This window comes from Delphinapterus leucas, chromosome 20 (genome assembly GCF_059928025.1).
Source record: "Delphinapterus leucas isolate spDelLeu-1000000601 "Yukka" chromosome 20, BTC_Dleu_Yukka2, whole genome shotgun sequence".
Classification (NCBI taxonomy): Eukaryota; Metazoa; Chordata; class Mammalia; order Artiodactyla; family Monodontidae; genus Delphinapterus; species Delphinapterus leucas.
In genome coordinates this window covers 46,739,743-46,760,983 of record NC_143148.1, presented here as the reverse complement: position 1 = coordinate 46,760,983, position 21,241 = coordinate 46,739,743, and the positions used below count along the sequence as shown (strand labels likewise).

At 47.1% G+C, this 21,241-nt stretch overlaps 1 protein-coding gene across 12 annotated transcripts; it reads right to left on the bottom strand.

The window, feature by feature from the left end:
• Positions 1-6,922: 6,922 nt before the first annotated feature.
• Positions 6,923-20,873, bottom strand: ZNF23 (zinc finger protein 23). 12 transcript variants are annotated; one of them, XM_022583248.2, is made up of 5 exons: positions 20,776-20,873; positions 15,208-15,272; positions 12,882-13,008; positions 12,127-12,240; positions 6,923-9,191 (listed from the first exon to the last, which is right to left on the bottom strand). In XM_022583248.2, the coding sequence occupies exons 2-5, from the start codon at positions 15,238-15,240 to the stop codon at positions 7,390-7,392; spliced, it is 2,076 nt and encodes a 691-aa protein (XP_022438956.1). In that variant the 5' UTR covers positions 15,241-15,272; positions 20,776-20,873; the 3' UTR covers positions 6,923-7,389. The 12 variants fall into 12 exon arrangements, with proteins under 12 accessions (XP_022438956.1, XP_089759422.1, XP_089759423.1 ...); XM_089903296.1 differs by lacking the exon at positions 20,776-20,873 and adding an exon at positions 16,332-20,725; XM_089903297.1 differs by lacking the exon at positions 20,776-20,873 and adding an exon at positions 20,255-20,725 and having other exon boundaries at positions 15,208-16,459.
• Between the last annotated feature and the right edge of the window lie 368 nt (positions 20,874-21,241).

Sequence of the window (21,241 nt, the reverse complement as noted above, 5' to 3'; positions counted from 1 at the left end):
CGAGGAGCCCGGCCCTTCTGTCAAACTGTCATGATTTGAAACCCAGGCCTGTCACTTCAAAGCAGCATGAGTTTTGATAGCTTGCCAGCCTGTGCCTCAGTTTTCTCATCTATAAAATGGAGATGAGGAGATTACATTCCTCCTAAAGCTGTGGTCAGACCTGGAGGTTAACAGGGCTTTGATGCTGCCAGGCTTCAAGTCAAGGCTCATTCAGGGTTAGCAATTCTTAGGAGACTGAGGAAGAGGAAAGAAAGAGAGAGGTGAGAGAGGTCAGTGGGAGGAACCTAGTGGTCAGCGAGGCAGCCCATGGAGAAGAGGGTTTGTAGAAGGGGCCTAGGGTCTGGATCATAATCCAGAGCATTGTTAGGCACTGGACATGCATTTTCTGCATTATCACAGCCCACTCTCAGAGCTGACCCAGGAGGGAGGTTTACACTGAAAGGCTCAGAAAGTTTAAGTAACCTGCTCAGGATGGCACAGCAAGGAAGGGCTGGAGTTAGGGTTTGAGGCCAGGTCCTCACAACCCCACACAGCCCTCCACCAGGCTGCAGGGAGACAGAGGAGGATGACAGGGACAGGGGGCCACTTGGCTGCAGCAGCCTGGAGGGGTGCTTTCTGGGCACTCTTAGGCCAGATGCTAGATTGCTAAGAATTGAATTAGCTGCTTATAAGAATGGAAGTCGGGGTGCAGAGAACTCAACTGAGACATTCGGACAAAAGAAAAAATGGGGCAGCCTGAGGGGTTACAGGGTCAAGGAGAACAGTGGTTCTGAAACTCAAGACGCAAGTTAAAGTAACCTGGGTGCTTTAAACGTACCCATGCGCAGGTATCTGTGTGCCCCCCTTTCCCATTTAATTAGTAGGGATGCAGCCTGGGCATGGGGATTTTTTCAGACCTCCCACTGTGATTCCAATTCCAAAGCTAAGGTTGGAATCTCTGAAGCAGAGGGTTTTGTAGGGAAGGAAATAGGACAGAGGGTAGAGATAAGTGGGTGGGAGATACTGCAGAGGGTGGGAACGGAGGGACAGAAGTGACAAAGGAAGATTCCTGAGGTGCTGGGGATGGCTGAGGTCCAGGGCACAGAAGAGGGAATTTAAGATGGAAAGGAATTTAAAACCCAGATGTGGAAAGATAATATGGAGTTATTGTCCCTCAACCATGTCTGTGGATGAAGGCGCTGGCTTGAGCCCAGGCTGTGCGTGGATGAGAGTCAGGTGCACATGGCCAAGTGGCGGGACCAAAATGTCTGAACCAGGGTGGAGGAACTTCTGGGCAGAGGAAGCAGACTGGGGCCAGGTGGGCAATCAAACACATCTACGCATCCACCCACGAGCCCATCACCTTTCCCTCCAAGTGACCAGTCTGCACTGTGTTTTACTGAGACCCCAGGCTGTGCTGGGCTCTGAGGATTCAAGGCTGAGCCTACAGACCTGACCTTGACCCTTGTGGGTTTCAGCCTTTGAAACTGACAGTTGAACTGGCAATTACAAATCAGAGGGGAAAGTGACATGATGAGGGAGGGAGGGTGTGATGGGGGAGCACAGAGAAGGGGCACAGAACCCTGATGTGAAAGGTTATGGGGAGCCAGTGAGGTCTGAGACATGATGGATGGGAGGCCTTAGTGGGGGAGGGGCAGAGGAGAGCATAGGAAGATGGTCTAGGCAGAGGGAACAGCAGGTGCAAGGGTTTGCAGAAGTGTCTTTTAGCACCGGAAGAATTTTCTAAAGGCTGGAGCACAGAAGTTGTGTGTTTTAGGGGCAGGGAGGGCAGGGATGTGTGCTGTATCTAGGCAGAGTGGGTGGGAGGGTACTGAGGGGTTCTGAACTAGGGGAGACATGATCAGACTTGTGTTTTATAAGGACTCAGCCTACTCTTCAGTGTAAAGATTGGAGGAGGCAGCAAGTCTGAGAAACCAGTTAAAAGAGAAGATGCTCAACATCAGTAATCATTAGGAAAATATAAACCAAAACCGCAATGAGGTACCACTTCACACCCACTAGGATGGATGTAACAACAACAAAACTACAAAAAATAATAAATGTTGGTAAGGATGTGGAGAAATTGGAACCCTCACACATGGCTGACAGGAATGTAAAACGGTGCAGCCACTGTGGAAAATAGTTCGGCAGCTCCTCAAAAAGTTAAACATAGAATTACAGTATGACCCAGCAATTCCACTCCTAGTTATATACCTAAAAGAACTGAAAATTAGAGGCTCAGATTTTTCTACACCAATTTCACAGCAGCATTATTTACAATAGCCAATAGGTGCAAACAACCCAAGTGTCCATCAACGGATGGATGGATAAACAAGAAGTGGTATATCTATACAATGGAATGTTAGTCACCAATAAAAACAAACGGAGGACAGATATATGCTACAACATGGATGAACCTTGAAAACATTACGCTATGAAAAAAGCTAGACACAACTGCTCCATATCGTATGAGGCCATTTACATGAAATACCCAGAACAGGCAAATCCATAGAGAGAGAAAGCAAATGAGTTGTTTCCAGGGGGTGGAAGGCAGCGGGTATGGGGAGTAACTGCTTAATGGGCATGGGGCTCCTCTTAGGGTGATAAAAAAGTTCTGAACCTAGACAGTGGTGATGGGTGCACAACACTGTGAATGTACGTACTGCCACTGGGTTGTACACTTTAAAACAGGTAAAATGGTAAATTTTACCACAATTAAAAAACAAACAAAAACAGACATTGTGTCAATGAGTTGGAGGCCTTGCAAGTCCCAGTAGCATTTTTTCCTTCTTCCTCTTTATCCACCAAACCCCAGACAGTTTAGCTGGTGGTTTTCTTACCTTTGCTTTCTCAGGAGAAGAACCAATCATATGCAGGTACCCCTGCCGAGACCCTGGCCAGCTATAGTCAAATGGGCAGGGGCTTGAGCGCCCTCTGGTGGGCAATCGGAGAGCAACCCAATTCTAACTTGACCGTAAGACGTTTGTGCTCACAGCCCAGTGCACTCGATGGTTGTGCTCAGGATACTGCTGTCCCACCCCAGAATTTCTCTTTCTTCACTAGAGCCCCCGGAGAATTGACCTGGGCGCCTGTTGTGGATGAAAATGTATAAACCATATAAACACAGGCAAAAAAACACTTCTTCCCTTACTAATTCACTGATGACATCCGCTCAGAAATTATTCCCAAGCAAGTTCCGGCCTGGCCCAATGCGCTACCCCCAATGACCTTGCGGTCCACAAGGCGAGCCGGTAAACCAGCAGCTCCAAGTAGAGAAGGCAGAGAGTGGTAAAGACTAGACGGAGGTGAGAGCAGAAAGCTGGCGGAGGACCCAGAGCAGGGGCCCAATGCCAACCTAGGAGACCAGGGAGGCCAGCGAAGGTAGGTGGCCTTTGTCTGAGCTCAATCTGAAGGGGGAGGGGGAGAGTTCTCCGGGTATAAGGGACACTCCTCATTGTTCCCCTGGTTCCTGTGCTTCCTCTCTCTTCCGCCCTCCCTGTCATGAGGAGCCTCCAACTCACCACTCCTTCCCAGGAGCCCTTCCCAGGAAAGCAGGGTGGCGGGTCCCACCTCCTCCATCTTGTACGGTTCTTCCTACCCAGCTCGTGCCCGCGGCCTGGCTATCGAACGCTTGCATTCTGAATCCTGCGTTCCACTTTCCATCCTGGATCGACCTCTTACCTCCCAAGGGACGTTTAAGCAAAACCCCTGGCCTTCACTCCCAGGGCCCCGCTGGCAACTGCCCCCTCCTCGCAGCAGCTGTACATATGTGCACTTACAAGATAGACCTCTAAGCAAGATTTCATGGGTGATGGGGGAGGGGAGCAGGCTGTGCTTCTTTTAAGAAAAGTTTGCAATGCGTTGTGTGCGTTCTTCTGACTGGCCTTCAGGGCACGGGGTCCCGGCCGCAGCCCGGCTCCGCGCGGTCAGGGATCCCTGCAGTCCTCCAGGGCCTCTAAGACCGTGTCCACCACCCCCCACCCCCGCCACCCCGCGGAGCCACAGGAGATTTTCCGCGGAGAGGTCAAACCGGCTGCCCCAGGACTCCGCGCGCGAGACTCCGCGGGATCAGAGCAGGGAGAGCCGGCCCGCGCCGAGGGGGACCCGGGCAGCCTCGCGGTCGTTTTCTTCCCGCCCTGCAGTGAGCGGACCGGCCGTCAGGGGCAGCAGGGGGCCCAGGCTGGCGGCCAGTGCCTCGTAATGGCTTCTCACGCCCACAGCGCCGGCCTCAGGGCCCTGAACGCGCAGGCCCGGCCTCCCCGCTCCGTCTCACCTCGAGGCCAAAACGGGGTCCCAGGGCGAGAAGGCGTGCGCCCAAGGCCAGCGGGGAGGGAGGCGGCAGGTAGAGGCCGCCACCCGTCTGCCAGTGCCGCGCGCCTGTGGCCCAGGGCGGGGGTGGGGGGGTGGAACCCAGAGCCTCGGGTCCCCGCCTGGAGCACATGGGCCCTGGGCGCCCGGGCCACGCACGGCTGACAGACGCGCCAAACCTGTGGCAGAACGATCCCTTACCGTGGCGGGCTGAGGAAACCAGCCGGAAGAGGCGCGTGCGGCTGTGCTTCCGGGAGGGCTTCTTGGAGGCTGGCTCGGGCTGAGCGTGGGTGGGATTTCAGTGGCCGGGAGGAGGTGGGGGCCACGCTTCAGGAGCACTGGAACCTCCCAGGCTCTGGCCTGCGCGTTCACGGGCTGGCGAGCGGTGGGAGGGAAAGCCAGAGCCGGAGGGACGGTCAGGCCGCGGGCAGCCCAGGAGCAGGCGCAAAACGCAGGGCCCCCGCAAAGGGGGCTCAGACCAGGCGGAAGCCTCAGGAGCCACGTGAGGTGTTGGATTTGCTGAGACCATGTGGTCTGTGGTGTGAATGGGGCCCGAGAGCAGGCGGAAGGGGCTGCGGGGAGCTCGCCGAGGGGAGATGTGGCCGAGGTTCCCCCATCTCAGGTTCCCTGGGACTTGGCAAACCCCGGCCCGTGGAAGGGCGTGCAAATGTTCAACTGAATTGAATGGACTGTGTTAAGGGAAGGGGTGTCCTCAGTTCCTTGTCAGGAGAAAGGATAGCAACAGGGTGGGGCTGTGGTCTGGGGAGAATGGAGACCTAAGAGGCAGAGAGGACAGAAGAGCATCCAGGTGCCTGTCCTCAGAACTTCCAGACCCATCACCAGGAGAGGGCTGCCAGCCCAGGGAGAGCTGTGCTGAGTCTCTCGTCCCCGCACATGACACCCAAGCCCTGTCTCCACCCACCCACGGACCCTCCCAGCTGTGTTTGGACCTCTCTCACCAGGCTTCCTGGTCCTGCTGGGGCCCCGCAGCAGCCGCGTTTTCCACTGAGCCTGTTTCCCCTCCTGACCTGGATAGGGCAGGACCAGATGTTCTCTGAGGCCCCTTCCAGGGCGACAGGCCAGGGTGGGAGAGTGCCCTGTGCTGCAGGGACAGAACATGCTGACCTGGACTGAGGGAGAAACTTACTTTAATCCTGACCCTTCCAGGCTCATGGCTCCCTTTCAGAAAAGAGGTGCCTTTGTGAGGGGAAAAGGGTATCCAGAGCCATGGCTCCTCTTTGTCCTTCCTCATAAGGCCTCCACTGAATCCAGGCAGCTCTTGGCTGGAGTAGTGAACATCAAGACTACAGGGTGTCAGGAATCCTGGGCCATGGGACCACGTGACTTCATGAGACTTTGCAGGTATCTTCCTTCTTCACCCTCATATCCTTGGGATCTGAACAGAAGGACCTGCTGTGGACAGTAACAAAGCTACAGAGAGGGAGAAGACCCTCAGGGACCGACTGGGTGAGAAGGGTGTTGAGCCCTGGGACTAGCCCCCACCCTGCACTGAGAAAGAGCCTGAGACCCAGAGGCCAAGGTCACACAGGACATTGGTGGCAGATCTGGAACATCTGGTCCTGTCCTCAGTGGTTCTCAGCCCTCCTAGAGCCCTTGCCTTGGTCCTGCTGCAGCAAACAAACTGCCAAACCCCACTGGGAGCCAGGACAGCAGGACTTCCAGTCCCCATCTTCCCTGTCACATCTGGAGACCATCTGGAGGTGATTCATGATCTAGGAAGGTTGGGGTAAGCCATGGCCTTCTGACCTCTCCTCCAGCCTGGGTAATGGACCACCTCAGCCACTGATTTGCTGTGTGACCAGGGGCAGTGCCATCCATCTCTGGTCTTCAGTTTCTCTATAAGTAAATGAAGGACTTGGACCCCATGGCCCAGGGCACTTCTGGGTCTCTTTGTATGGTCTGGAGCTGCTCACAGGAGCAGGGCCAGATGGTCAGGGGGAAGGACTCTGCTCCCTCCTCTCTGTTCTGGGGGCTCCAGGATCTGCCTCCACCCATATGCAGGTGGGGTGGGGGGAATGTCACTTACACAATGGGCCTGGACACTCTGCTGAGGTCCTATACCATATCAGTAGCTTTCTGACAGGAGTGGCTCCTTTGAGGTACGCCAAGACAGCATTCCCAGCCAACACGGGCCTCCCGAGCTACAGAGAGCACAGCAGCAGGTATGGGGAAAGGGGCGCTGTGTGTCTATAAGAGGGTCTCTGTGTTTGTCTTGTCAGTGGGAGAGAGGTTGGAGGGCTTCCTATGTGTGACTGTATGCTTGTTTTAAATTTTTACTCCTTAAGTACTACTGAGACTGAACATCTTCCTTTATTAGTCATTTTTATATCTTCTTAAAAGCTGCTTGCTATTTTCATTTATTTTTCTCATAATTTAAGACCTCTTTGTATGATACTTTTATATCACAAATTTTACAAAGGTATTTCCACTTTTTGTGCTTTATCTTTTAAACTTATTTGGGGTTATTTAAAACAAAAACATAAATATTTCATTTTGAAGTCAGTTTATCAATATTTTCCCTCATGGTTGGTTTCTGGCTTTCATCTGATGCTTAGAAAGCTTTTCTCCATAGCATGAAAATAAAAAGATTTACTCATATTTTTTCCTTAAGGAACTCTTTATTGTTTTTCCTCTTTACAAAAGTGATGCATGCTTGTTGTCAAAAGTAAAAGGGCAATAAATTAATTTAGGTAGGTAGTATCTTTATGAGTTTTTCTATCTAAGAACAAGGTATCACTCTCTCTCCCCCCATTTATTTAACTTTCCTTTTGTGCCCCTCAGCAGAGATTTATAATTTCTCCACATAGGTCCTAGTAAGTTTATATCTAGAAAATCAACTTTTCTTGATGCTGTTGGGAATGAGATATTTTCTTTTCATTATATTTTCTATTGGTTGTTGGTATAAAACAAACCACTTATTTTTGGATGTAAAACTGATTGTCATTCTTGATCTAAAATTGAATAAAATGGAAAAGATTTGTTTCCTTGTGAAGACTCTGCTATATCCATTTCTCTCTCAGGGTGAATCTGAGGATACTTAATCTAGTTCAGCATTAACCTTGACAGTTTTCTACATCCTTATTAGGATTTTCCTTCACTATGGACACTCTGATGCTGACTAAGTTGGAAGCTAAACCTGAAGGCTTTCCCACACACATTACACACATAGGGTTTCTTCCAAGTATGGACAGTCTGATGTATGATACAGTCAGAACTATAGCTGAAGCCTTTGCCACACTCCACACATCTGAAGGGTTTCTCCCCAGTGTGGCTTCTCTGATGCCGAATTAAATGGGCATTAACATGGAAGGCTTTTCCACACTCCTTACATTGAAAGGGTTTCTCTCCAGTATGGATTCTCTGATGTACAATATAGTCAGAACTACAGCTAAATGCTTTCTCACATTCCATACACTTGAATGGTTTCTCCCCAGTGTGTATTCTCTGATGCCTAGTTAGTTTGGCATTGATGCTGAAGGCTTTCCCACATTCCTTACACTGATAAGGCTTTTCTCCAGTGTGGATTCGGTGATGATCAAGCAGGTTTCTTTTAGAAGTAAAACATTTCCCACACTCATTACATTCAAAGGGCTTCTCCCCAGTGTGAATCCTCTGGTGCTGCATTAGTTTTGCATTAACGTTGAAGGCCTTTCCACACTCATTACACTCATAGGGCTTCTCCCCAGTGTGGATTCTCAGATGCTGCCGAAGCTGGGAATTACACCTGAAGGCTTTTCCACATTCTTTACACTCATAGGGTTTCTCACCCGTGTGGATTCTCTGGTGCTGGATTAACTTCCCTTTGACGCCAAAGGCTTTTCCACATTCAGTACACTCATAGGGTTTCTCCCCTGTGTGAATTCTTTGATGCTGAATGAGTTTTGCATTATTACTAAAGGCTTTTCCACACTCCTTACACTGATAGGGTCTCTCTCCAGTGTGGATGCTCTGATGCTGCCTAAGCTGGGAGCTGCACCTGAAGCCTTTCCCACACTCATTACATTCATAAGGTTTCTCTCCAGTGTGGATCCTCTGATGTTGAATTAATTTTGCATTAACATTGAAAGCTTTCCCACAGTCATTACACTCGTAAGGTTTCTCTCCAGTGTGAACTCTCTGATGTGTGATATATGCAGAACTGCAGCTAAAGCCATTCCCACACTCCTTGCACTGATAGGGCCTCTCTCCTGTATGGATTCTCTGATGCCTACTCAGACTCCCATTAACGCTGAAGGCTTTCCCACACACCTTACACTGATAGGGCTTCTCCCCACTGTGGATAGTCTGATGTGTGATATAATGGGAACTGTAACTGAAGCTTTTTCCACACTCTACACATTTGAAGGGCTTCTCCCCACTGTGAAGTCTTTGATGCCAAATTAATTTTGCATTAACGCTAAAGGCTTTGCCACACTCCTTACGCTGATGGGGCTTCTCCCCAGTGTAGCTATCTTGATCCTGATTAAGTTGAGAGTTACACCTAAAGCTTTCCACTAATTCTTCACATTTGAAAGGTCTTTCCCCGGAATTTATTATTTCATGTTGAATAAGTTTTGTGTCAAAGCTGAAGGCTTTCTCCAATCCTGTACACTCAGGGGACTGCTCTCCAGTGGAGATGGTATGACACTGATTCAAGTTTGGACTTTGCCTAAAGAAACACTCCTCCATGGGGCTTATATTGTCTTTCACTGTCCCATCAATGACACTCCTGTTTTCTTTCTCCATACTTCCTACTGAGTGGACTTCCTGCTGTTTCTCTAGAATATAAGTTTCTGAAAAGTCTGTTTCCTGGGAAGAGTTCCTTTGAAGTTCAAATGATGTATTATGTTTTTCTTCATATATTTCCTCTGTCAAATTATTGTCAGTCTGGATATCAATATTTACTATAAAAAACAGAAAACATAAAATATCATGTAAGAACCATGTTAGAAAAAAAAAGAACTGTGATAGAAAGAAAAAAGGACCAGGGTAATCAAGGGGGGGGGCTCTTTAAAATCACCAGACTAGGTCAAAGAATCTAAGGTTCATCCATAAGGTGGAATAACATGCAGCTGTTATAAAATGAAATAAATCTATATGTACTGACATGAAAAGATGTCAAAGACACACTGTTAAGTAGAAAAACAAGTTGAGAAATGGTATGTAGAGTATCTTCCATTTGTGCAAAGGAGAGTAAAAAGGGCTGACATAAACACATATATTTGAATATGCCTAGAAAACTACTGCAAGAATACACAAGAAACTGAGCAAACTGGCACAGGAAGTTTGGGAGACTTCCCCACTGCTCCCACTTTATGCACTTTCTATACTGTTTTGAGCATGTACCAATATTACAAATTTTAAAGTAATGATTGTAAAAGATCACCAGTCTCTAAACCAATAACCAGTAACAAGAAGGTTAAAAGTGACAGCAGTGGAACAAAATTCTAGGTCTTATCTGCCAGATCAGCATTCTTTCCATCACACCATACTTTACTACACTCTTCAGTTTCTATTAATAAAAATGGAAACTGCTTAAGAAGGAGAAGGCACAGAATCCAACAACATGTGGCAACAAGGGATGGCAGGTATTAGCACTAGGAAGCAAATGGGAACAAATCTTGTTTATTTTCTTAGAACTTAAACTCTAGGCTTTCCAAAACTTCTCCTTTAACTTCTTTTTTCTCTACTTCAGAAAGGCTCTGTTCAGGCCCATTTGATCCCTTTGATCCCATCTCTTCCCACCCCTCCAGAACACTGCAGCATTCTCCTTGCCTTTCCTTCTACCTCTTCCCTCAATCCTAAAATTGGTCACTCCCTAAAATTCTTTCTATAATCTTATTAGTCTTTCTATAATCCCATAGTCCTAGTAGAACCAATGATCTCTACATTTATTCTCAAATTTCTCAAAATTGGCCCCAAAATGCTTCCTTTATTTTTTCATCTCTCATCTCTCCTCAGCCACATGTAATATGCCCCCTACCCCAGTATTTCATTATAATTGTCCTCAACAGACCCAAATGACCTGGACTTCCCTAGCAACCATTTTCAAAATAATATTGGTCTTTTCCTGATTATAGAAATAATATTCATCTGTAGTATCAGAAACTTACAAAGAAAAAAATTCAAATTACCTGGAAAATTTTTTTAAAAAATCAACACTGCTGACATGGGTCTTGTGCCCTGTGATTTCCCTTTCTTCCTGCCTAGAACCCATTTGATTCCTGACCCCAATTAACCTACATACACTGACTAGATGAAAGTTTCTATCCTCACCTGACATCATGATGGGTTGTTCAAAGACTTCAGGACTGTCTGTTGCCTACAGAATGAAATCCAGACTTCTTTGACTAAGAATCTCCACAATATCACTTTCATCCCCCTCTATATGTCAAGCACTTTAAGCTCTCCATTTCCAAAACATGTCTTCCGTGGTCAGTGAACATCTGGTTGAATGATTACAAGGAACAAAAAGCCACTGAAACCATCTTTTAAAAAAAGAGGATTCATCAAAAGCATGCAAGAGTATCTTATGGACCCCAAAGGCAGGAAGTAAAGCTGGGCCTCATGGGAGATGGGAAATCACCTGGCAGCTACTCTGCGTGAGCCAATGAGAACCTCACTATTTCAAGAGTGGTCTGGGAAGCAGAAGCACTGGCATTACCTGGGAATGCATTAACAGAAATGCAGAATCTTGGCCCTGCCCCAAACTAACTGAATGACAATCTGCACATCTGCAAGATGCCCAGGTGATGCATTTGTTCATATTTTGAGAAGCACCAAATTGACAGCATTACTTCCTCCCACCTTATTTCCTAGAGCTTATTATATATAGATTTCTCCCCACCCCAATAATAATAATAATAGTAATAATAATAATAAAAACAGAATTTAACTGAGCACACACTATAAGCTAGGCACTTGGTACATGTTATCTCATTTTATCATCAAACCTAGCACCATTACCTCATTTTGTAATTATTACTCCATTTTCAAGGGTGAGAACACTAACTCTTAGAGAATGCAGATAACTGACCTGCTCAAAGTCACACAACTAAGAAGTAGCACAGTTGGGATTGGAACTCAGAAAGTCTACTCCAAAGTCTAAGTAAAAAGACTTTTAATTCTGTACACTTCACATTAAGTGGACAGTGCTTAGAAAGTAGCAAGGACCTGAAAAAAGTACTGAATCCATTCATTTTGTCTGAGAAAGGTAGCATTCCAAAATTAGGATTGAAAATAATTACAATAAAGCATTTGAAAAAAAGATCTCTTCTTGGAATTAGAAAGAAATAGCAAACTATGAAAATACTCAGAAAGGTCTCAACTGTTGCTATCTCCAGAAATCATCAAAAATTATTTAAATGGGGCTTCCCTGGTGGCGCAGTGGTTAAGAATCCACCTGCCAATGTAGGGGATACAGGTTCGAGCCCTGGTCCGGGAGGATCCCACATGCCGAGGAGCAACTAGGCCCATGTGCCACAGCTACTGAGCCTGAGCTCTGGAGCCTGCGAGCCACAACTACTGAGCCCATGTGCCAAAATTACTGAAGCCCGTGTGCCTAGAGCCTGTGCTCCACAACAAGAGAAGCCACCTTAGTGAGAGGCCTGTGCACCGCAGCCAAGAGTGGCCTCCACTCTCTGCGACTAAAAAAAAGAAAGCCTGCGTGCAGCAACGAGGGCCCAACGCAGCCAAAAATTAATTAATTAATTTTTAAAAATTTAAATGTTACTCTGTACGGTTAGCCAATAAATGTGGCACTTTTATATGCTGCTAAAGCTGACTTTCTTCCTAAAGGATTACTTTTTCCAGCATAATGGGCAATGTGTGCCTCCTTACCAGTCCAGAGGCCCTGGGGGCCTGTGCCTGTTCCAGAGGCCAGTGGAGATGGGCCCTCCAGCTCACCTCCTCCCTCCAGCTGTGAGATCACAGTAGGTTTGAGAAGGGGAAATCCTGTTTTGGGGAAAGGAAATAGGAAAGATAGGTGAATAATCTCCCACAGCTGATTTCCTAAACCTCTTCTCAGATTGTGTCAGCAATGCGGAGGGAAGGAAAGAGCCCCAGAGGGTCCCGTGCCTAAGAACTATGGGAAAGGGGCGGGGGGGGGGGTGGGAGGAAGAAGCTTGAGAAGATGCGGGAGGAGTTGGGGAGGGCCCAGACTGTGAGACCTCATGCAGGGCAAACAGGGAGATTCTGCCTAAAGGGATAGGTACCATTTTTTGACCAGGGCCTAAAATATTACAAGTACACCGAGATCCTTGGAAACACTCAAGATATCCAGGTAGGGTGAGGGGGAACCTGAAGGTAATGCTGTAGAACAGGAAGTTACTTTTTTTCCACACTGTGTCCAAAACACAGCCTCTATCGGGGGGATCAAGAGTGCACAACAGTCCCAGTAAAGTCCTATATTGGCCCAAAAAGGGCTTGGGGTTCACCCCTCCCAGCAACCCCGGGTCTAGGGGATTAGGAATCAGCCCCTGAGGTTCCCACTCAGTGAAGGATTACCAGAGGCCCCACCTGCAACCAGTAAGGGGAAAGGAAGCCAGGAAACCCTAATCAGCAGAGTCTGAGTCCCCGGGGGAGAAAGGCCTTACCCAGGGAGGCCACATTCCCATAATTCTCCAGCATCACATCCCTGTACAGAGCCCTCTGTGCAGGGGACAGGCCATCCCACTCCGTCTGGGTGAAGTACACAGCCACGTCCTCAAAGGTCACCGACTTCTGAAACAACAGGTTCCTGCTGCCCTAGGGGCCAATTCCATGGCTCATGCCCTAGGTGAGGGGCAGAGGGCAGTATGAGGGCTTGAGGAGGGGCTTGTGAAGAGCACAAAATTAATAACAGGGGGAAAGATTTGAGAAAAACACTTGGAAGGTAAAGCATGGAATATCAGACCTGGCTCACAGCAGAGAAACCTCATGCCATATTTCACACTTACAAAGGATGACATAAGTTGAGATGAAAGAAAAACACCTCCCATGACCAAGTTCCCCTAACGCAACTGCTTTATTTCAGTCAGGCTGTGCCCTCACTGGGGGAAGTAGCTCTGGACCCACCCACAGGCTTTCTCACTTCCTCGCCCTCGCCCTCACCCTCAAACCTCAAGCCACGCCCAAAGAACAGGCATGGCTTCCATCTCACCCAGTCCCACCTGATTTCTATCACAGACCCCCCTACAAAAGGCTGCATAGCCTCTGCTCCAGCGCCTTCAGCAGAGAAAGCTCAGTGCTGCCTAGATCGGCTGGGCACCGTGGAGGTGGAGGGAGGGGTGAGAGCAGGCAGCCCATCCTGCTTGCAAATGGATCTCGCCAAAAACCCATTTTCTGTTACCCTCTCCCAGTCAAGCCTCATCCTGTCCAACTTCACCCAAGGCTTCACTGTCTCTCCAAGGAGGTTTGGGAAAGAAGGGAGGTCAGCCATCTTTTCAGCTGCTCCTCTGCATCACTCGGCACTCGGCGCTCAGCACAGGCTCCACCATCAGGGCTGATGGCCGAGCCGCTCCCAGGGCCACCCCCTCCCCTCCGGGCAGCTGCCTCTTCTGGCTGCCCTCGCTCTACCCACCTCGGCCTTCTGTAACAACCTTGGGGACACACTGGCGGCGATTTGCCTCTCAGCTGCTCTCTGCCAGGACCTGTCTTGCTTGATTCTACGGGCCTCCACCCATCAACAATTCTAGTCCAACTTGTGGGCACTTCTGTGAGTCATTCATCGTGTGACTTGGATAAGACAAGGAATCCTTGGTACAAAATGAAAAGCCTTCGCTGTCGCCCACCATCCCCTTTTAGCCCACGACTGGTGCCTCCTCCTTAATTCAAACCTCAGCTGGTGTCACGCACCACCATCCACGCAGGAAAGAAACCTGGGGATTCGTTCCTGACTCCTCCCTCCCCCTTACCCCACCCCAATCTTTTGACTCTTCCTCCTAGAGATTTTTATGTTAAGCATTACTTGAATTGGGTCTCCCTCTTTAGCAACTACTTGCCTTAATGAAGCCTATGTCACCTAGACCAATAGGACTCTTTCTGAAGTGGTCACCTTGCTTTTAAACCCCTCCTCAAAATTATTCCCCACACAGGCATCAGAAACCTGACCACGTTAACTTCACTGGCTCCATACGTGTCATAGGACTGAACAGTTAAGTCACACAATGACAAGTCACTTCACTCCCCTTTGCCTTTGTTTCTTTTGTGGTAGAATGAACGCAGCACAGCGCCTATCTCCCAGGGCGGCTGTCAGGACTGAGTGATCCATGTAAAGTGCTTAGTATGGTGCCTGCGGCATAGTAAGCCTCAAATGGTGTAACTGGAGTTACTGTGACTATGATTATTCCCAAACTGTAGCCCATGGAGGTCCATGAAATCCCTGAAATCGTATGGAAATTTTCGTTTGCATGTTATTCTGGGGAGAGGATCCAGAGACCTAAAGCTTGGCCACTGCACCCCAAGCCCTGAAAGCCTCTCCAGGACACAATGAGACACAGGACTTTCTTTTTTCCCTCCCTTGATCCCACTCTCCTTATGCCCCCTTCCCCTGGAATTAGAGGCACAGCCATTCTTTATGTGGATCTGGTCCTGCTATTCCTCTTTATCTACACCCCCCTCCCTGGAATCCTAGTCCCCTGCTATCTTCTTCCATTCATGGGCAGCTTCCATGTCTCTCATTCACCAAAGCCCTCTGCTGGGGGAGCAAAGCAAACTGGTGTGCAGAAGACTATATTTCTGCCTTCCAGACACTTCTGTCTTGCCTGTCCTGGTCTCTGGCCCCTATCCCTCCATATCATCGCTCTTCCCACAAGCTCCAATCTGGCAGGCAGAAGCTTGGAGGGCCCCTCCAGCTTTCATAGAAAGGCTCACCAGATTCCCTTCTCAGTTTTCTTCAATGTGAAACTGCTCAGAGGAAGAGCTGAAGGACCCACAGCTCACCTGGGGCCAGGCTGTCAGAAGCATGGCTGCCATCACCTGGTCTCCCTCTCAGAGAAGGACTGGAGCTGAGGGAAAACAGGGGGACAGGTGTGAGACAAGCCACCCCCACCACGAACAATACAGCCCCTCACAGAAGATCTGAGATGCAGGCAGCCAGCATCCAGACAGAAGTGCAAGCAGGAGCTGCCATGGGAAGGAGTGATCTGTTCACTGGCTCTGTGCCCAGGGCTCCTCCTGGCCATGACACTGACACTCACTGCCACGGACCCTAGGATTTTTACAATTCTGGACACATATCATACACACACACGAGTGTGCATAAAATGCAGAGTCTAAAGAATAATAAAACAAAGACTCGTGTAGCAACACGATGCTCTAAACAAGCATCCCTCTCTATTATACTGCAAGAGAAGCCAGCTGGACGGGCTGCAGCCCCAGCACATAGGCCTGAGTCAGGCCCCAGGGAGGCACCTCCTGGAGAAAGAGACAGCTGCTCTCTCCCATAATGCCCGTTCCCTCACACAGCTGACTGCTCTCAAGAGTCCTGATACCTCTGTAGAGATCTTCGGAGGTTAGGCTCCTGCCCAGCCCAGGCTTACTGTGAGGAAGCTAGGCCACAAGTGAGGTACCGGATGGCTCCTCATACCTTCCAGCCTTCTGATGGCAAAGAAGCCAAGGCCTCAGCTGCCTGAGAGAGGGGGTCACTATAGCATCCCGTCCCTGGTCCCATGACCCAGCACTCCTTGTTCATTGTATTCAAGACCACATGGACCGGTTATTTTCTGATTTTTAGTGCTCCCAAAGTCAGTCTTGAAATTTTATATTTTCCTAAAATATTGTCTATATCTTCCAGAATTTAAACTTGAGTGTAGAATTATGGGAAACAGTGGCTCATGATTTTTTTTCATTTCCTCCATACCTTGAGGTATACCTTGCTTTTCCTACTTCTTCTTTGAATATATATGCTCTCTAGACCTTTTAGCCTTAGTTAATGCTATGGACTGAATGTGTCCCCCCAAAATTCGTATGTTGGAGCCCTAATTTCCAATGTGACTGTATTTGGAGACAGGACCCATGAGGAGGTAATAAGGTTAAACAAGGTAATAATCTGATAGGGCGGGTACCCTAGTAAGAAGAGGAAGAGTCTTCCAGAGCTGTCTCTGCTGTGAGGACACAGTGAAGGCAGCCACCTGCAGCCTCACCAAGAACCACATCGTCTGGTACCTTGATCTTGGACTTCCAGCCTCCAGAACTGTGAGAAATAAATTTCTGTTGTTTAAGCCAGACAGTGTATGATATTTTGTTATGGCAGCCCAAGCAGACTAATAACATTAGGCTGAACCATGGTTTATCTAGTTTAATGTTTTATTTTCAAAAAACTAGCTTTTCTATTTAGAACACCACTCCCTTTTCTACCTGTTTGTTTGGTTTTATAAAATTAATTAACTTATTTATTTAGTGTTGGCTGCACTGGGTCTTCGTTGTTGCGCTCAAGCTTTCTCTAGTTGCGGTAAGCAGGGGCTACTTTTCGTTGCGGTGCCTGGGCTTCTCCTTGTGGTGGCTTCTCTTGTTGTGGAGCACGGGCCCTAGGCACACGGGTTTCAGTAGTTGTGACGCACAGGCTCAGTAGTTGTGGCTCACAGGCTCTAGAGCACAGGCTCAGTAGTTGTGGCGCACAGGCTTAGTTGCTCCGCGGCATGTGGGATCTTCTCAGACCAGGGCTCGAATCCGTGTCCCCTGCATTGGCAGGTGGATTCTTAACCACTGTGCCACCAGGGAAGCCCCCTCTACTTGTTTTAAATTAAACTCTGCTTTTTAAAATTTGTTTTTTAGCTCTGTAAGAGACACCTTATGTACCTCACCAAATCCTCTTGTCCACTCTTAGTCCACTTCCAGAGGCTTTGACCAGCTCTGCACAAGTACCACCTACAAATGCCTCCTCAAGGGTCTACACCACACATGCCTGGCTCCTGCCCTAGGGCTTCTCTGTCCTGTGTGGGACATCTGCGGACACCTGCTGGGTCCTGAAGGATAGGGGAGTTAATGCCTGTGATGCTACCACTGACCAACAGGAGACAGAGGTCAGTGGATAAACGTTTCCAGCTTTAGTCCCCCATGTGGGCAGCCATGAGATTCCAAGGCTCCTCAAAGATCCTGCAAGTCAGAGCACCAGTCGCCTGTGGAGGGGCCAGCCTGACAGCACATCCTTGTATTGGCTGTCCCTCCTTCTCCATTGCACTCTCCTTGTCTTTCACTCTGCCCCTGGGACTACATTCCCAAATAAACTGGCCGCACACAAATCTCTGTCCTATGTTCTGCTTTCGGGGGAAGCTAGACTACAAAAAGCTTTTTTCTACCTTCTTGAGGCTACATGATTCATTCATTTTCATTCTTGCTGTGTAGCAATCTAAACCTATAAATGTTCCTCTGAATACATTATTCCCTACATTCCAGAGGCTTTTCATATTTCATGTTTTAATTACTATTTTATAACTCGTCAGCAACTGTGTTTTGTCTCTGGACAAAGAACTGTTCAGGATAATTTGTTGTTGTTAATTTATTCTCTGGCTTTATTGCATGGTGTTTAAGTAACCTGATCTATTTACTTCTGCTTTACAGATTTTTAAAGGTTTTCTTTTGTGGCTGCAGTGTCCATTTTAAAAATATTCCATGGATGCTTAAAAAGAAAACTTATTCCAACATGGATGGACCTAGAGATTATCATACTAAGTGACGTAAGTCAGAAAGAGAAAGACAAATACCATATTATAAAACTTATACGTGGAATCTAAAATATGACACAAATGAATTTATCTGTGAAAGAGAAACACAGACATAGAAAACAGATTTGTGGTTGCCAAGGGGGAGGGCGGTGGGGGAGGGATGGACTGGGAGTTTGGGACTAGGAGATGCAAACTATTATATGTAGAATGGATAAACAACAAGGTCCTACTTTATAGCACAGGGACCTATATTCAATATCCTGTGATAAACCATAATGGAAAAGAATATGAAAAAGAATGTGTGTATATGTATGTGCATATACCTATATAAATGAATTACTGTTATGTACAGTAGAAATTAACACAACATTGTAAATCAACTATACTCCAATAAAATTAATTTAAAAAAAGAAAACTTATCCTGTGATGGAAGAACATATAATCTATCTGAATCTAATAAATCAACTCTACCAATTTTATTATATAGATTTTTCTCCATAACCCATGATTACTTTTACCTAATTGTTTAGAGAGCCAGTAAAGAGTGAACTCTCACAAAACACTGAGCCCTTATGTATCATGGGAAAAGCCTTTCAAATCTTTAAGAAATGAATAATTCTAGCACTACTTAAACTGTAGCAGAGAACAGCAAAGTAAGTTTCCCAGACCTTTTTATGATGCCAGCAAAATATGGATACAAAAACCATAAACTAGTCTCATTTATGAATACTGATGCAAAAATCCTAAATATTGAGGACTAGACTCCAGTAGTTCCTTAATGTGACATATCATGACTAAGAGGGATCATCCTATGAATGCAAGTAAAGTTCAATATTAGCACAGATTGTACTTTCCACATTAATAAATCAAAGAAAAACATACTCTCCATCTCAGTGGATGTCAAAAGTGTTGGATAAATTCAATATTCATGCCTAAATTTTAAAACTTATACCCTAGGGAAACTCTCATATGTAGGTGATATACATACAAAATTATTATCAGCAGTATTTTAATAGCAAAAAATTGGAAACAACTCACATGTCCACTGAGAATACACAAATAAGCTGTCATACCATTTTTACAATGGAACATTACCCAGTAGCAAAAATGAACGACTCACAGCTACACACAAAATATGGATGAATTTAGGAACATTAATATTGAGTTATGCAAGTCCCAGAAGACTACAGACACCATGAATGCCATCTTCATAAAGCTCAAAAACAAAATTAATCACATTATTTACAGACACATGTATATATGATAAAATCATTTTTAAAAATATGATTAACACAAATATGATATGTGTTATCAAAAATCAAAAATATGATTAACACAAAATTCAAGAGAGCTGTTACCTCTAGGGGTGAGAATGTGGGAACTGGGTTGGGGAGGAGCACACAGATGCAGCCGTATGGGCAGTGCTCTTCTTAATGGTGTGGTGTGTTTAATGCGTGCTCACATTACCACTATGCTCCATAAATGCCATGCTAGATGCATAACATTTAAAATATACATACTTATCTCTATGATATGAAATGATTTTCAGTGTGCTATCTTCTGTGTAAGAAAAAAAGGGAGTATAAGAAAATACATGTGTATCTGGTGATTTGTGCAAAAAGAAACAGAAGGAAAAACAAGAAACTAAGGAGAATAGGGGCCTCAGGTGTGGATGGGAAGTAGGTGAAAGGAACCTGGGAACTGAAACAGGATGGAAGGAAACAGTGCAGAAGGGATGAGAAGGAAATGATACTTCCCTGTGCCTTTTTGTTCTGACTTTCATAACCACAGTAATGTTTCACAAATCTATACCTGTATTTATCTATCTATCTATCTATACGTATGTATAAAAATCAACCAACCAGAATGGGATGGGGGGGTGACGACGTCCAAAAAATACAAACAACAGTAAATAAGCCTAACTATACCACAGCATAACCACAGTGAAGTGATGGGAAAGAAAAGAACTAAGTAACTCTTTAAAACAGTATTTTAACTAAATTCTCTAAGGCTAAAAAGACCTGTAGCCAAAGACTTCTTGAGGTTGCATGATTTTTAAAATCTATTTTCATTCTTTCCTATTTGGCAATTAAAACCTATAAGGCCACAAAATTTCCTCTGAATACACTACTAGCCACACTTCATGTTTTCGTTACTGTTTTATAGTATTTTTTTTTGTAAACTTGCTTTCATGAGGGTATGAATGAGTCATTCTGGAACTTTTTGTGTATTCTAGGACTAAGTAAATCAGTATATTCTACATTGTAGAAATCATTCCCAGGTCATTGTCATCCCACCGCCCAAGAGAAGTTGGGCCGGGTTACCTTTTGGAACTGACACGGCTCCTGCAGACAGTGCCCTCAAAAGTCGGGCTTCTTCTGTAGCCTGGAGGGGCTCTGCTTTTTCTGCTCCCCCACTGGCCTCGATTCACACCCTGAGTTAGGAGGGCGGGGCGCATACAGTCCATACTTGAAATGCATAAAACGTGCAGGTAAAAGCCCCTGCACGACCTCAGCATGTCAAAAGACTCATATCACCTCAGACCGCTTCACCCCTGCAAATATTCTACCCCCTGGCTGCTCCAACACAAGTTCCCAAAAGACGAGTAGCATCTTCCCAAAAGGGCTAAATGCTCGCGGCTTCGTGGCTGTGGCAGTAACCCGGGCTTCGCCTTCCACGAGACAGAACGTCATCGGCCACCAAGTCCAAAGCGGGAGTCGAGGAGGGGGGAAGAGGACCACCCCCGACAGGAAACCCACCGCCAACGCAGGGGGAAGGAGCGTCCCAGCCGCACCCAGAGCCTCGGAACCAGGCACCGCCCCCGCCTCCCGCAGCCCGTACTCACCTCCAAAGCGGGCTGCTCGGCGGCGGGCGGCCGGAAGTGCGTCACCAGGCCCCGGCCGAGCCTCTCTAGGAGCAGCTTCGCTCCTTCTCGGCGGTGCTCTGGCCCCGCCCCCTGCAACCGAAACCCTGGTACTCCGAAGCCTGGCACCCTTCTCCCCGATGCGGATCGCAACGAGGAAGCAGTTGCTCCTCGCGGTGAGCTAGGGAAGACAAGAATGCGGCGAGCGCTGGGCCCAAACCAGGGGTGGCGCCGGGGATTTGTATCTTAGTAAAGCTGCCGTGCAACCAGATTTGGGAGTTTCCGGACTGGACGCCTGGATCGCATGCTGTCAAACCCAAGGCCCCCTTTCTGGAACAAATATTTCCTAATGACCAGCATACTCTCCTGGCATGAAACTCATAGGTAATGGCTTAGAAGATCATAGACAGTATAAACAACGTGCATTATAAAAAGTAATGTTATGTGC